At 37.6% G+C, this 17,276-nt stretch overlaps 1 protein-coding gene across 3 annotated transcripts in view; it reads right to left on the minus strand.

Moving 5' to 3' along the window:
• Positions 1–17,276, minus strand: part of nphp4 (nephronophthisis 4) — a gene marked incomplete in the record, with an annotated part of 156,485 nt that overhangs the window by 76,667 nt on the left and 62,542 nt on the right. For all 3 annotated transcript variants that reach the window (XM_014020399.1, XM_014020398.1, XM_014020401.1), the window contains 1 exon segment: positions 15,198–15,333. In XM_014020399.1, coding sequence (XP_013875853.1) covers positions 15,198–15,333 — 136 coding nt within the window.

The following is a 17,276-nucleotide window of genomic DNA, read 5'->3' on the forward strand; positions in this document are numbered from 1 at the left end:
GCTATATCCACCCTGAAGCTTAGTCTTGGACAATATCTGAAGATAGGCTCTTTTAAATGAAACCAGAGAGCGTTGACAGAGAGGAGAAGGTAGAAATGACTCAGCCTGTAACTGAAAATATGGATGGAGGACCTCAGTTTAGCTTTAACAAGCTAAACTTTGTCGTGCTAGCACCGAGCTATTACATATAAGGCAATATAGCATTGGTGCTAGCGTGAAGGCTAACAAGCTAAGCTGAGGTTCTTCTTCCATGAAGCAGCTCTGTTGTCCTCCATCTATATTTTCAGTTCCAGGCTGAGTCATTTCTACCTTCTCCTCYCTGTCAACGCTCTCTGGTTTCATTTAAAAGAGCCGATCGTCAGATATTGTCCAAGATTAACCTTCAGGGTGGATATAGCTCACGAGCAGCCTCACACCGATGACCTATCCGCGTCATCATTGACCCAGAATGCTTTGCGTGTAAATAAAATGGCTCTGTCAGTGTTAAAATATATTTTAAAAAATGTACAAAACTAAACAGCCTTTTTACAGTCTTTATTTTACAGTTAAAATAAATGTTTTTCGAATAAAGTCTAATGTTATAACTAATCAGGGATCCCTTTAAATGTACTGTTTTTGGCTGTAATGGCACACAAAGACTTGTCCTCTGGTATTTAATACTAACATTTTGTCATCAATTTGATTTAAAACTGCACAGCTAATTGTTACTAAATTTTCGGTTAAAGTTGCTTAGCTCTACAATTCATCACTAGAATGAAATAAGAAATGTGTTTCTTATCAAATAAATGACAAAACAAAAGGGCTTTTATTTGTCTGCAAAGTTGTATTCATGGCCAAATCTTTAGCTTATGAGTACTTCAAAGTTTTCCAACTACAACGTACATAAAATAACTTTTTCAGTATTACTAAAAAAAATTGTCTAAATTTATTAGCTAGCAGCTTCTTTAAAAGGCCAAGTGTCTCATATAGTTCAAGAGAGAAATGCTGCCCACTGATTTCATGTTTAAACCAAAAAATGCATGTTTAACTTTAGTAAAGAAGACTGTTCTTTACCATTACAGTACATCCCTTTTCTGAACAGAATCATGATTGTATTTTGTGTACAATTCTTTAGAAGCTGTCTTAATAAAAACCCAGAGGGGAAAAACAGCTCTGAGTAGAAAATATAAGTTCTGCTATGACTAAGGTTTTGTCAAATTCAGAATATATTCATTAAAAGGTGTGACACATAAATTTACTCCAACAGGAAGTATGTGCGTACACTGTTCTTTGTGCTCACTATAGAGCATACATTTAGTCCTACAGCCAATGGGTTGTCAGTATGAATATATCTGAATTTTTAACCTTTTACGTTCAGGGTCATCGTACTGGAAGGGTGCAGATTCCTGTTTCACTTTGTAGGTTAGCATAATGTCACTCATTCTCGACCCCAAGATGGTTAGGTGCTCACCACGTTATCAGTGACGGTCATAAAATCTGAAAACATCAGTGTTGACAGCAGTTAGTCTTGAAAGTGTCCTCCCACAGCCTGTCTGAAAGTTCCCTCAATATATGCAGACAACTAGTGTAAACTGATTTCTTTAACAATGCACAAAGATACCCTGTATACATGCCATTGTAAGGTTCTTAGTGAGTGGACGCATAATGAGATGATGATAGATTCATGTACGCTTATTACAGAGGTGGTTGTTTTTTCATCACTCGCTGGCATTAAGATTTATTTGAATGTGATGCATTAAATATTGTCAGCATTGTAGCACAGAGTGATGTCTCATGTTACTAAATCCAAACCTTTTTTATTCCATGTTTTCACAGCATTACCCTGCCTTTGTTTCTGACAAATCCAAATTATTATTATTTCAGCTTTAAGAGGTCTTTCCAAACTAAACAAAAGCACAGATCATTTTGTTCTTTGTTGCAAACATTAACAAGCTCCGTCTCTGGTGAGGGCAAATTTAAAATGTCAGCTTTATTTTTCATTATGCAAAGTAATCTTGGCGACCAATTAACAAAACCCAAAGTCAAGTGTTCAGATAGGTTAATGGAGCTGACATTTGAAACAAGGCAAGAAATAGTGCTCTCCAGCAGGGACTAAGAGTGCTCTAGGTATAAAGGTTAAAGACATCTGAATATTCCCTTTTTATTAAGTAAACAAACATTGTTAAAACTCGCATTTCGTATTTTTGTGGATGGCATTTCCTTTGTTTTATTTTAACATATCTGTCCCAGACGACTGCACTAGCTGTGCCTTTTTGTGTTTGATTTCTGGTTCAGTTACAAGCAGATTTGTTAGTCGTGGTCACTGGCTATGTTTGACAGAAAACTAAGAAGACCAAATTCTAATAAGTATATTATGCACACCAAAAACTAGGTCTATAAGTGTCCACTAATACCAGATGCTGATCAATACCCTATCTCCCAAGAGAAAAGGCTGGTTTCAAACTGTAATTTTAGCCTCAAGTGGCACAGACTTTAACAGCTATTTCTTTAAACTGTAAGTCCAGAAATATATGGCAGCCATTAAAACATGAAGCAGTATGTTCCCTCTTGAGGCAGTGACTGTGTTTCCATCTCATGAGGCAGAATTAATATGATGCTTTATATTAAACATTAAATCAAACTAGTCTATTTTCAAAGTTATGATTTTGTAAAAAAAGTCATTCAACTAGAAAAAATATTATTTTGTGGCGCAGAAAGTAGCCAGTAAAAAATTGTGACGATTTATTTAATGTGTTCCTTTCTCCCCCACTCTACACTTTGTCTCCAACATGTCTGCGTTCCTGCAGAACATGATGGAAAAAGCAAAATGAGTGTCTAGCACATGACCCAGTACTCACTTCTTGCATTATTCATTGAATATATTGCAGGAGGAGAGATGCCGGCTGAGCTGGGAGTGAATGAAAAAGACAAAAGGCCAATCAAGGGGCCTTTTTTTCAGCTGGGATGCTTACAACCATTTATCTGTCCAATAGCTCATATCAGTCTTCCAATCATAAGAAACTTAGAAAGACTTATGGTTAAAATTGCACAAAACAGATGAAAGTGAAGACAGAAAGACAAGAAAAAAGCAGCGAGGTATGGTAAACCCTTATCAGAATGAAACATTTATGTCCAGAACTCAAAAGACAAGATAAATGGCAGGATTTTTTTCATCAGCTTCTCAAAAATGTAATGCTGCAATCGCATTTAGATCCAAAAAAAGGAAAAAATTAAATAATTTCAATCGAAAGTCAAAACTGGTGGCAGCACAAAATATCACGGTTTCAGTGTCATGGTTTCAAAGTAACTTTGGAGCGTGTGATCTATATGGACAGCATGAAAAACTACACAACTGAAGGAATCTCAAAGAGGCTCTTTAAAATGGACAAATCAAAAGAATAACAACTGCATCCAAAGCTATACACATAAATTCATAATACTGTAGTCATCCAGTTTTTTTTACTGAAACAGTCTTCTACATTTAAATGTACAGGCAAAACAACTACATCAATAATTTTGGGGATTACAATACAACAAAATTTAACGTAACATCATGAAAGTGAAAGTGTTTAGTCATGAAAGCCTAGCACAGTAGGAGGTATTTAGCTGATTTATGCATGAGCTTAAGATCTTTATTGAGAAGAAAGATGCAGAAAGGGTCAAGCAAATCGACTTATTCTGAGCACCAAAGTAACTCAGTGAGTCCTAATCAATTGCAAAGCCTGCTGGTGGCAGCACAGAGACATTAAATCAATAGGTTATATTTTAGTGGAAATAAAGAATAGCATTTTATACTTGCATAGTTTTGGGCAGGAAACATTGGAATTAATCAAATAATTTGCCATTTAAAAAAATGTTGCCTTTAAAGCTGTTGTGACACTGCCCATTATGTCAGAGAAGGCAGAATGATCAATAGCCAATTTCCCCAAAGTGTGATTACATCCCGATTTGAGTGTTAAAGGCTATACCCAAAATAAGTCATTAACTTTCATTCAGAAAGCCACCAAGCAAGCAGTTGTTTTAATACTGAACTTGGAAGAAAAATAAAATAGAAATATAAGCCTGGGGCAAAAACAAAGCGGAAAGAAACTTTTTTTTTCATAAAGTTCTACAGAAAACAATAACAAGCAATGTCACAGCACATATAATTGCTCCAACTGGCAAAATGTTTTCTAAAGGAGAAGTATCTATCAACCTTGTTCAGAAGAGTAGAATGTAATGCTGCATCGTTTCCACACAAATAATAAAAGTTATAAGTTTTCAAACATGCTGCACAGGGTAGAAACCTGAGGCAAGAAAGGTAATCATCAAGCCTCTGGAGGGCATCGAGAAGACGGGGAGGGGGAAAACGATATTATCAAACTGAGACAGAGGACAAGTTCTGCGCATCACATAAAACTGGAAACACAGCGGGCAAAAAGGAGCTGCAAGCAGTGATGTTACAGATCTATTTCAACACCATCAAAATATCACTAATCACAGAAACAGCTATAAAACTATGCTTCTTTTTAATTTTTTTTTACTGTTCTTATTATGTTCGAACATGAAACAGGAAAGTTTGTTGTAAGCTAAGATAAAGCACTTGGGAGGAACATAGCTTTAGAAAAATTCGAAGAAACTAGGAAGACGTTCAGTGACTTGGGGCTTTCATCTGGAATTATTCCTAAATTAGAGGGATGTGAGCGTCGATGGGAGACAAAGTCTGACGGTTATTACTATTACTGCAGTCTGTTGGGCTGTAGAAGTCATTATTTCAGCCAAGACCCTGTGACAGGCACCAGCCCAGAGGTACTACTAATTCTCCAGAATGACATGCCCTAAAGAAGTGAGTGAACATGCTCCAGTGTCATTAAATTTAAGAGAGCTTAAAAAAAACGCTCACACTTTTAACTTTCTTTGCAAGCATTCTAAAATAACCCAGCACATTGTGTGCTGTGTTCAGCTTGTAAAGATGAAATCGGGACAACAAAGGTCTGGCGTCATTCTTTGACTTTATTCAAAGTCAAGTTCCCTTCTAAGGATGTTCTCTTGATATTTCTAGTATCTAAATATTCTAGTAAAAAAAATTAAAGACCTCACATTCCTTGAAGTGATGCCTGCCTTTCGTGCCAAGGGTTGAGACTAAAATCCTTTAATGTTGGGAAATGTTTCCTGAATTGTAGCTGTTCTGGTCAAACCTTGAAAATAACATTGTTCACAATCCTATACAATATCACAAGGTGCTATGCTCACAGCATGTGTTGCTAATGAACCTCAGCTGCAACCCTACTAAATTTGACCTCAATTCCTGAAAAACTGACTGAGTTATAGCTTTTTTTTGTTTCGGCTAGGGTACTCAAAGGGATCCAGGACTAGTTATAACATTAGACTTTATTTGATAAACATTTATTTTAACTGTAAAATAAAGACTGTAAAAATACTGTAGGCTGTTTAGATTAGAAAATTTTTAAAATATATATTTCAACACAGACAGAGCCATTTTATTTACACATAACGCATTCTGGGTAAATGATGACGTGGATAGGTCCTCAGTGTGAGGCTGCTAGTGAGCTGTATCCACCCTGAAGGTTAATCTTGGACAATATCTGACGATTGACTCTTTTAAATGAAACCAGAGAGAGTTGACAGAGAGGAGAAGGCAGAAACGACTCAGCCTGCAACTGAAAATATAGATGGAGGACAACAGAGCTGCTTCATGGAAGAAGAACCTCAGCTTAGCCTGTTAACCTTGGCGCTAGCGCCAACGCTGTTGCCTTGTATGTATTAGCTTGGCGCTAGCGTGACAAACTAACAAGCTAAACTGAGGTCCTCCATCCATATTTTCAGTTACAGACCAAGTCATTTCTACCTTCTCAGCTCTGTCAGCGCTCTCTGGTTTCATTTAAAAGAGCCAATTGTCAGAGATTAACCTTCAGGGTGGATACAGCTCACTAGCAGCCTCGCACCGATGACCTATCCACGTCATCATTTACCCAGAATGCTTTGCGTGTAAATAAAATGGCCCCATCCGCGTAATATATTTTTTTAAACTTTTAGTTCCAAAATTATAAAAACTAAACAGCCTACAGTATTTTTAAGTCTTTATTTTATAGTTAAAATATATGTTTATCAAATGAAGTCTAATGTTACAACTAATCATGGATCCCTTTAAGGTTGATTAGCTTGCATACGCTGAAAATCTGGCTGACTACAAAAGTTAATTAGAAGATATCAATCCATTGTTTACTTTCTAAAATTTTCATTAAAATCTGTTCTGTAATTTACAGGATATTTTGAGAATGATTTAGACACATGAACAATTACCTTTAAAATGCCACTGAATACATTATCCTACGACTGTTTTTAATTAAAATCATCCTAGTCCTGGCTTCAGTTCCTCTACATTGACAGCATGGGGCTGAGTTTGAGTTGGAAATCACAAGACAACGATTAGATGTTCAAATATCATCACCAATGCTTCTCTGGTTGCCAGGGCGCAGCATCCATCTGGAGAAGGATGGCACTGATGGCAGGCTCTGACAGGGTAAGACTCACCCTGGGCTGATCGCAGGGGGAGATTGATGCACTTCTCAGTGGGGGAAGAACTGACATTCATTTTAATTAGGCAGGCGAAATACTGCGTCTCCAGCAAGTTGCTTCCTTTGCCTCATCCTCAACTTCTCTTTTTTGTTGAAAGAGAAGAAAAAGGACTCTTTAGGGAGGAATGAACTCCAGAAAAGGCCACCAGTCAGCCTATATATATCACTTCAAAATCCAGTTGACATTACTTTACTTAATATATTTGATTAACATTTAATTAACATTTGTATGACATTTCATTCCAGAACTAAACAAATATTTAACTGGTAAGATCCACACCAGCAGCAGCCTGTTATGTGACAAAGGTAGCGCCATAGTAGTGCCAAGAACAAGTGATGTGCTAAGAAGATGCTGGTGACTGTAACAAAGAGATATTAATGAACATGTAATTGGGAGGAGCTTCAGAACAATATTTTTTAGCAAACAGTTCTTAAACGTGCAAGCTCCCCCAATAATTATCCATCAAGCACACAAAAACTGCACACAATAGACAAACAGCCTTTTAGGGGAAGTCACAGGAAAAACACACAATCTATAGAGCATCCTGTTGGTGAGCCAATTAAAACCCAAACAACATACTCTGTGGCACAAAGGAGTAGCTGTACACCAACACCTTTAACAAACCCTGCATGCTCGCCACAGTTCTGCTTTCTGCTCCACATTCTGTTTATCTTCCATTCCATGGCTTTGACAACAGGGTTAGAGGAATGAAAAGTTCATTAAGAGCGATTTCTTTTTTGTACAACTAGTGGAAGGCTTTCCCTGGCTGTACAAGTATACAATATTGACACGAAGATCCAGCATTAAGCTGAAGACGCAGCTGGGGATTTTTATTTTTCCAAATATGGTGTGGTTTTTGTCTGGTTTTCCTTGTTTTGAAGTTTCTAATTAGCACATTAAACAGAGCTACTTCAACTGCTGTATCGGTAGACAGGGCGGAACTGCACATCCAACAACACAGCAGGCCTGTCAAAGCTTTGGATTTTCAAAACAGTGTGCTTGGGGCAGTGGTGAAAGCAATAGCACACATAGTAGAGAAAAATACACAAGGCGAAAGTTGTGAGAAAGCTATTTACCAATAATATTTTCCCATCTGTACTGTTTCTTATATGCAGCAGTAATCAAACATTTGCAACAAAACAGAGGATGAAATTAATTTGTGGCACAACGAGCTGAGACAAAAATATTCCACCTCATAAGCAGCGCACGAGTTGTGCATTGTTTGCAATCAGTCCCGTAAACGAAAGATAAAAAGAATAGTAGAAATACTAAGAAAGAAGTTTGCCCACTACAGAAGCTATTGCAACAGCTCAGTTTACAAGACAGAGTCGGATGATATAATCTAACAGCAACAGTTGCAACAAACTCGACAGCTACCAGCAAGAACTGGGAGGCCTGTTCTTTGCATTATCAACACTTTGAACACTTGCTAAGAAGGCACGACTTGTTTTCTCAGCTCAACAAACAAACAAGAGGTTTTGAGTGCAATACACTCCTCAGCAAACTGACCAAAACATGTATTTCCACAGCATCGAGTGATGAGAGAAATACCAGAATCACAAAAGTTTGAACTTGTTTACACTGAAAATATATATTACAAATATATTCTCAAAATGTTTGAACATGATGCCGCATATCCGAGGTACAACTTGAAATTTTACAAATTAGAGCGGTACATGGTACAGACAAATTTGTGTTACATTTTGGTTGTGATGAAAATAAATACTTTCCTAAGCACTACTTTTAAACCACATCTGTCATGTTGTGTTTCCTTTAAACCAAAATGTAAAGTGCTTTGTACAGAACTGAGAAAAAAGCTTGCTGTCAGACTCAGTCCTGCGTCTGCATATTCCCAGATGAGAACTCGGTAAAGTGCAAAAGAGTGAGTATGTTGAAAGGTCAGGCATTAATGGTAACACTTCCTCAGACGCTCAGTAATCAACTGTGCCACTCACCAAAATGAGTTGGGGTTAAAGGCTACGTAACATAAAGAAATGTTGCCGGCAACATTTTCTTTGCTGGTTGTGTGTGCTAGGCTTATACAAAAGGACAACGTATTTCAGTGCATGACATGTATCTCAACTGTCAGCCTCCTTTTTTCAGCAGTACGTTTGCTATCATGTAACAGCATAGGAGAGTCACCAATTACTGTTTACAGGAGGTGACTCACAGCTAACAGTGTCTCTAAAGCAAGGGTAGTAGTTTAGTAAAAGGATAAAACCAACTATCTCCTCTCAGCATCCTCTTTGTCTAACAAACTATCTGCGATGTGTCCTTGATTTTAAGGTTGTGACCCAGGAGCAGTCACTCATTTCCCCTGGCAGTGTTTGGGATGGATGCTGCTGTCTTTCATCTCAACAAATCGTGCACCAGGAAAAAAAAAGAGAGAGTGAAAAAAAAAGACAAAGTCATTCAAGCCAGCAGCGCCTTCATCCCCAATTTCCCCTGGACCAGCCCACCCATTAGTGATGAGCAAGTGCTTGTCAGCAGAAGAAGGCAGGCAACAACAAGCCTCATCTCATCATCCTGTATTAAGTCATACAGCATGTCACTGCATTACTTGGCTCAATGCATGAACGGTGGTTGAAGAGAGGCAGCGGGCACCGCAGTGGAGAAGAGATGTCTCCGATGAAGTTACAGTAAGGATAAATTGGTGCTGACAGAACAAAATTAGGAGAGCTGCCTTTGCCTAACATGACTCGTCAGTTACTCGAGTATTCTCATAGCAAGTTATGCTGTCCACTTTTAGGATGAAAACTGAATGCATGATGCGCTAAAATTGATCATTTTCTTTCAAAGTATTAGTTTGTGAATGTGCAAAATAAAAAGAGCGAACAAGAACGTTCAAAACATTTCAGGCATGTTAGCTCTTATCGATGTTTTTGGGATTAGTTTGAAGAAGGGTCCACTCTTCAGTGCTGGTAAACAGACTAATTATGCAGTCTGGATGACCAAAGAGGGGTTAAATCACCTTAGATTCATCAGTGATCTCAGTGTGTAAGTAAGTTTCCTTTTCAAAAAAGTTTTTATGTTATATACAAGATTACTTACAATATAAAGGCTCTATGTGCTTTTGTCACACACTTCAACATGCATACCATGAAATTGTAAAGATGAGTAGAGTTAAGAATCGTAAAGAACACAACAAGTTCTAGCTGTACATATTGAACAATCTTACTCCCTCTGACATTTCCTCACTCAGGTTACACAGGTGAGATGGCTGTATGTGGTTGCTTTGTATCAGTCTTTCAACACAAGTAAAGGTTCAGGGTTTTTTTCAACCATTCCTTTATCCATTATTTAAAGACTCACAAAAAAACGTATTGATTAATAATTACTTTTTAATAGATGTTCTAGTATTTTGTTTAAAAATAGAGTATTTGATTATATGTTTTGGTGACATCCATATAAGGGTTTTACTTATGGTTGTTTTGGCCTATAGATTGCTGCTGCTCAGAACACTCAATGGTTTCTGAAGGCCGTACAATAAGCACAGAGTATTTAATTATTCAGCATTTTTCTCTTCAGATCTAAAACCTGGGGTGGACAAAGAAAACTAAAACTATCAACATGAATAAACAAATCAACAAACAAGTGAGAAAAACATTCCAATTCATTATCTATACTGTAATAACTCGAGTAGGGCCCAGGACAGCTAATTTACACAGCAGAACTGTATAATGTATGAATGTATGTATGTATGTATGTATCCATCCATCCATCCATCCATCCATCTATCAAAAAGACAAAAGTTACTAATGATTTATTGTTTGAATGTATTATATTTATAGTAATAAGCACAAATGGGACTTTCAATTACAGCAAATTTGCCATTTGTGCCCCTTTTTCTTCTACATTAGCCGTGTTTCCACCCAACTGTAATGTGAATTTTGAGTGAACTTTTAAAATGTTGAAAAAAAAAAGAAGAAATGCGAATCAGGCTCATCTACTGCTTTGGAGAGAATTAACCAGGCGACACGAAGTGTAATTACATCAGACGTTGTCGTTACGGATGGCTGTAGTAAACAAGAAGTAGAGGTTGCAAACTAGCAGGGACACACACCTCGGGACAATGGAGTAATGTTTTCATGTATATTTATTGATGTTACATGCTGTCCGGAGACATAGAGAAAGAAATGCTTTTCTCTTCGGGTCCTTCAGCAACAGACTGCTGCATCCGAGGTGCACAAAGGAGCACTATTGTAGATCCTTCCTCCCAGCAGCTGTCAGACACTATAACCAGCACCACACTCAAAAATCATAATAAGTGTTTACACACCTGTCACCAATCATTTGTACTGTTACTGTTCATTGTCATTACACATCTGAACAATCATTTGCACTACTGCTCATTTATATTATTACTAATCTGAGCAATCACCTGATCTTTTGTTATCCATTTTAAACTTTTAAAATAATTCTGCTGTAATTTCACATCTGTGTTTATTGTCTGCACTGTGACACTTTACAGTTAATAGTGATACTTTACAGTTAACAGTCTTTTGAGATTATTTTGCACTGAAAATAGGAAAATTCTGATTCCTAATGTCTGATAGTCTACTGTCTCTAACAAAACATATCTTTTTTATTCTTGCACAATTCTTTATATAAAATTTTTATTACTAGTAGTCATATCATAGTCAGTATTTATGTTGATTTTTTTTTGTGTGTGTGTGTGTGTGTGTGTGTGTGTGTGTGTGTGTGTGTGCTGTCTATAGTTTGTAAAGTAACTAGCGTGTGAACCTCTGTACTGATGCTGCTGTGACACCTGAATTTCCCCTCTGCAGGACAATAAAGGCTATTTCTATTCTATTCTTCTATTCTTAATGGGAATATCCAGGAGGATGCCAACAACAGGAGCAGCTGATCAATTATGTGAGGTACATGTTCACTACGCCAGAACTTATTTGGCATGTGTTTCCATCTCCCCCTTTTACGCACTAACTAAAATCCAAAATCCACCTCAAGCGAGCGTAAAAACTTTTTTTGCGAAATTGAGGTTTTTTTTCTCGAATTTTGCCGTTTCCATCAACCTTTTATAATGCAATACTTCAAAATGCACCTAAAACAAGCTGATGAAAACACAGCTATTGTTCCTTCACAGCCAGGCAGCAACGTGTTGTGAAACAAGGTGCTAAACCATGGATGTGCAGAGCTCCTCTTGTGCACAGTTCATAAGCAGTGAGAGGTATGCAGGGTTATACAACACTGAATCAGTAAATCACTCAGAGGAGAGGACACAGTGGAAGGCAGGAAGTGGACATGTTGTATCTGACTGCAAGAGAAGTTGATTATTTGAAGTTCATTAACCTCAGACACTCTGAGAACAGCCTATCAGGCATATTCACAGTTTCTCTTTTCTCCCCAGCCTGCTTCATTTGAACAGTTATCTTCATCCCGCTGATTGCTGCTATGAACATGAAAAAAAATGATACTCAGAGGTTTTAGCAGAGAGCGTGCGAGACACAGTGAGACGAGACAGAAAGAGCAACCAAACTGCAAATGAACTCCAAATATACCAAAGAAGACAAATGACGACACCGCGTGAGTTTTTTTTTCACAACAAAGGCAAAGATGGCATTATAGTTTTGCAAAAAAGGAGGCCATCCTTGTTTTTCGCCTTACAGTATGAAGCAGACCAGCTTTCAACACAGCAAGGAGGAGGCATGTAGGCAGTCTCAGAGCACTGGGTGATTGTCTCTGTATTGCAGCGGTAATGTTTTGAGAGCGAAAAGGGATTTCAGCAAACTACTTTTAGTCTCTTTTCACCCACCTTAGCCTCCTCAGAATACATCAAAAGAAATCAGTCTATTAAATCTGAGAAAAGAACAAATAAACAGGCAGACTCCATGTTCCTACCACACAAGCACGGCCCTACATAGGAGGCTGCTCCCCAATGTTGCACTACGCAGCACCATCTAGTGTTAATGTTAATGAAGGCCAGAGAAAACAAGTTTACTGGTTCATGTGAATAAATGAGCTTATCAATATGTTACTCAAGGATGAATGAGGTTCTTCACTGCTCTGTGACTGCTCAACAAGCCTCTGCAAATCCTTGTATATAGAAGTTTTTTTTTCAAGCGTATAAAGCAATACTAAGTAATAGTATATTACATGCAATATGTGAATTTAAAGATTATCTTAACAGTTAGGTACTTCTACGTTGCAAACCAAAGGTTGCGATTTTTATTTCCTTTATAAATATAAATGCAACATATTTTTACATGCATAATATAAAATATAATTTACCATCTTTCATTGCTTGCACAACTGCTTGTGGTGCCTTTTTAATGCCTACATGAACCTGTAGATAAAAACATACATAAACCTTTTTAATTTTTTTAGTTTCACCAAATCAGTAAGTGAAAAACAGATGTAGTTATAAGAAAATTTAAAAATAAATGCAGCTTTGAACTGACCACAATCCAACATCATCAGTCAGTGTTTTGTTACTCCAGCTTGCAGTTCTAAGCTAATGGCAAGTGGAGAGTTCAACTCAGGTAAAACATTTGTTTTTATTAAATGCAAACAAAAAAATTGGTTTTGAAAGAATCAAAGTATTTGATGTGAAATACTTTGTGCACAAAACTGACATTTAGGAGAAACAAAGGCTAACGCTCAGGTTCCCTCAGGACGATACCAAAATCTTAATGTTTCTTTTGAGCTTGAAGAGCAAAGACACCGACAGCGAGTCTGTAAAATGCACCGCTGCCTAACTGAGCTGAGAGCTTTTTAAAACCACCAGGCCTTTGATCATTCAAACCCTGAACCAATACTGGCAAGTTCTGTAAATCAAATGATTTCCGTGAAAAAGTCTTGTGCTACATATACTATTTTTCTTTCCTACACTGGCAAACTGCTTCTTTATACCACTAGAATTTTCTTTGATAACTATAGGTCCAGGTTTAGCTTCAGTACACATTGACGACCTTCCCACCATTCTCACACTAACCTCTCAACAGATGTGTAAATGGTCACAGTTCCAGGCCTCTCAAGCAGATATGCATTAATTGATTGGAGTTTGGTGATTCCTGACTTATTTACGCAACTATATCTCACTAAAGTTTTGGTTAGTTGTTTTTATTAGAATAAACTTTGGCTTTAGAAATAGTCAAATTTACTTTAATCATAAAATTGTGTGTCAACAAGTTCAATGAATAATCTATCCACTGTGAATCAAATAAAAAATAAAATAAAGCAGAAATCTACCTATTAGGTTCTATGTGAAGTGGTTGCAATGGAAAGCAAAGAATGAATAAAAACAGCAATGTAGATGTAGCACATTGTTCCAGGGACTCTGTGGCTGCTTGTTTTGTGCTTTTAATTGATGTTCTGTTGACACCTGCCTGTGTTTGAGACAACACACAGTTCTACAGAGAAGTAGTTGAGGGCTCACCCACACATATATTTACCACAGCCATTTTGTGTTTTTGTTTATTTTTTTATGTCATAAAGGTCTGTTAAGTGGTATGGTATCAATATGAAATTTTTATTCCTTGGGGGAAATTTTGCCAGTGGTGGTTTGCAGCAAATGCCTGTTCCAAATCTGCTTAATTTGTATGAACAAAAGCAACATTTATGCAAAAAAGCAAACAAAACAAAACAAAAAACCAATAATAAAATTAATGAATGGTAGGTTGAATTTTTACTTTTTTTTAATTGTCTGTTATAGAAAAGCACTGCCATTAACACGGTGCAGACAAGATAACAAAAGAACTAAAACCTTATGATAAAATCCTCATACGGCCTTTGAGTCAAAACGATCAAGGGGCATCAGGAAGGTAAAGTGACATTCCTAAATAAAATATTACACAATTTTCAGGACAAATGATACTAGAGGAAAAAAAGTTAGTCAGCATCCTGTCCAGTGGTTCCCAAACTTTTCAGCTTTTAACCCACAAAATGCTAGTGGCAGAGACCTGAGCCCCCCAGCTGTTGTTGGTTGATGAACATTGTTTTCACATCAAATAAACAACAGCATAGTAAGTATTTTCATTATGCTATTTTGTCTATTTTAATTACACTAGCCTTACTCTTTTGTAACAGCGAAGTCAAAATAAAATTGTATCATTTTTAAATGTAAGTAAGTCAGAAAATATTTTCAGGACCCCGCCTTGATATTTGGGACCCTAATGTGGGTCCCGACCCCAACTTTGGGAACCACTGCTGTAACAATTTATTATTCTCCTTATAGTATAATAAATTGGATTTTACTGTGTGTGCAGTTTGAATTTCTAATGATATGACAACCCTTATTGCAAACTAACACTAATACATGACTGACAGTAAAACACCAACATAATGTACAGAGCAGTATAAAAGAAAAGGAAGAAAAAAAGGGAAGATGATGACAGGTAAATGAAAGAAAGCACTTGAGATAGTGCAATTCTGAGCTCGGCTTTGCAAATGTGATAAAAAAAAAACAGGAAAGAGGAGGTGGAAGAACACAGGCAGACAGAAGAAAGGAGAATGGGCTTTGTGCAGGTATCTTGCAAAAATTACAAACAGTTTGGGAAAGAAGAGCAGAAGTTTATACAAAGAAGGCTTTCTGGCTGCTCCCCAGTGTATCGAGAGTTTGATTTCAGGCCAGGATTTGGGTTTAAAATGAGCTCACTGTATATTATAAACGTGCCTCTTACCGTAGTCCCTCGGCCTATCGGAGCAGAGAAGGCGTACTCCAGCTGAAAGGCAATTGCCAAACCCTGATTATTGGCCAGTTTGAGTTCCAGGCTGCTACGCAGGCCCAGCATCTGACCGGGGGAGGATGCTCCTGAGCTGGAGGCAAAGCAGAGAGATGTGGATGTGTGACGTGGGTGTGAAAAAAATGCGAGGTCATTACTTAAGAAAGTACATTCCTTTTCTTAAATGTAAAATATTCTAATATTGCTCATCATGTATCTGTATTGTCTAATAAAAGAGAAACAAAATCTATGTGCTGGAAGATTTACAAGCGCTTACTAAACATTCCCTGGCAAGTACTTTCCTCCTGTGTGAGGGATGGAACAGCACTCTTGGTATTCGTCATTCACAGTTTGCATACACCATAGGCGGGAGCATACTGTGGAGCGCTAGCGTGTCACGAGGTGGGGCCGGGCGCCTTTTATTTCTTCGCTTCACAGACTCTCTGGAGTCACTTTTCCCATCTCTTGCTCTACTGTCGAGAACCATCCACAAGCAAGGCAGACTGTCAGCTATCACTGGCTGCACCAGTGAAAGTCAAACACCATAATTACTGCCATCACCATTATCATTCCAAACTGTATTTACAACAAACATTTTCCTCCTCGTTACAACAAAGAAAGAAGAAAAATGGTAAACATTTGTTATGATGATGATGATGATTATGGTTATATACTACAGTAATCAGCCACAGATTGTTGGCCATGTGTTTGTTGTGCATTTAAATGTTTGTGCATACCTTTATATGGTAGTAAGAGACCCATATAATCATCCATATAAACATCGCTTCCCCCGAGGCTCGATGAGAAGCAGCAAACACAATACATTCTGATTTGGGAAGCCATTTCTCAGAGTTTGTGTGTTGTGTCTGCGGGTTCACGCTGTATTTTGGGGATTATTTTTTGCTTTTATTTACCTTTTGATAGAATCTTTTTTTTTTTTTATTCATACCTCAACTGGTTCGTGCATTGCTATTTCAAAAACCTGCATCAAATATCCCACCCAATTACCCTGACGGGCACAGCTTAAATAAGAGCGCTCACACTGACAGAAATGTGTGGAAAAAATGTCAGAAAACGCATTCAGTGCATGTGGTGGCTTCGGGTATCATTGTCCAGTGACAGCATGTGGGCGAACAGTATTATGTTTTCAACCAATTAGGTATTTTGGAGACAGCGCTGTCAGCGCAAGCACATTTCTTAATGCCACTCACAGTGGAGATCATTAAGGAAGGACAAACCCAGAGCACAGAAAGGTATCAAAATTAGGACATTACAATGTAGAAATTGAAAATACACCTTTTTCACCTCCCACCACTCAACATTACGTATTTGTAACAGCAGCATGGCCGCAATTCTCAAAGCCTGCCTCAAAATACAGCTTGTACTACAAGTATTCCTACTGGCGTTGCCTTATATAGAAAAACTCTGTTGGACAAATATTTATGACAGGAGGGGAAAGCTGTGAGCATCAACAACAGAGCGTCAACAACAAATGAATTGGCAGGATGGATACGCCTGCTTTGTATTTCTGAAAAAGACGAAGTCCGTCTGCTTATTGGTTCACAGACACACCCACACTACTCGGTAAATGAAACTGATGACTGTTGGTTTTGTGAGTGGGTCCACGGTTTTCTTGGCCATACATAACATCAGTACTCCGGAAGAATGAAAAGCTCCAATCGTGTCCATTTTAAACAAAAGCAAATGCATAATTGTCAACCACAAATTTTTAGTTATTACTAGTATTGCATGTTTTGAGGGATCGAGGTGAGATTTTTCTCTCTTTCTCAAGGCAAACTTGTGACCTTACATCAGCATTCCTACTTTGACACGGTTCTTTATTGGTTCTCTTAATAAAACCCAACCGGCAACAGCAGTTGCAGTTTGTCTCCCTACATGTAATGAAACATTAGTGGAGGTTGTGTATTATGGCACGCTGTGTAAATTATAGAGCGAACACTGGAAAGAGAATTTAAAAGCCTTGAAAAGGAATTGCAAATTTGTTTTTTAAGTGCATTTCTTTTACAACTTCAAAAG

This window comes from Austrofundulus limnaeus, unplaced genomic scaffold (genome assembly GCF_001266775.1).
Source record: "Austrofundulus limnaeus strain Quisiro unplaced genomic scaffold, Austrofundulus_limnaeus-1.0 Scaffold251, whole genome shotgun sequence".
NCBI lineage: Eukaryota > Metazoa > Chordata > Actinopteri > Cyprinodontiformes > Rivulidae > Austrofundulus > Austrofundulus limnaeus.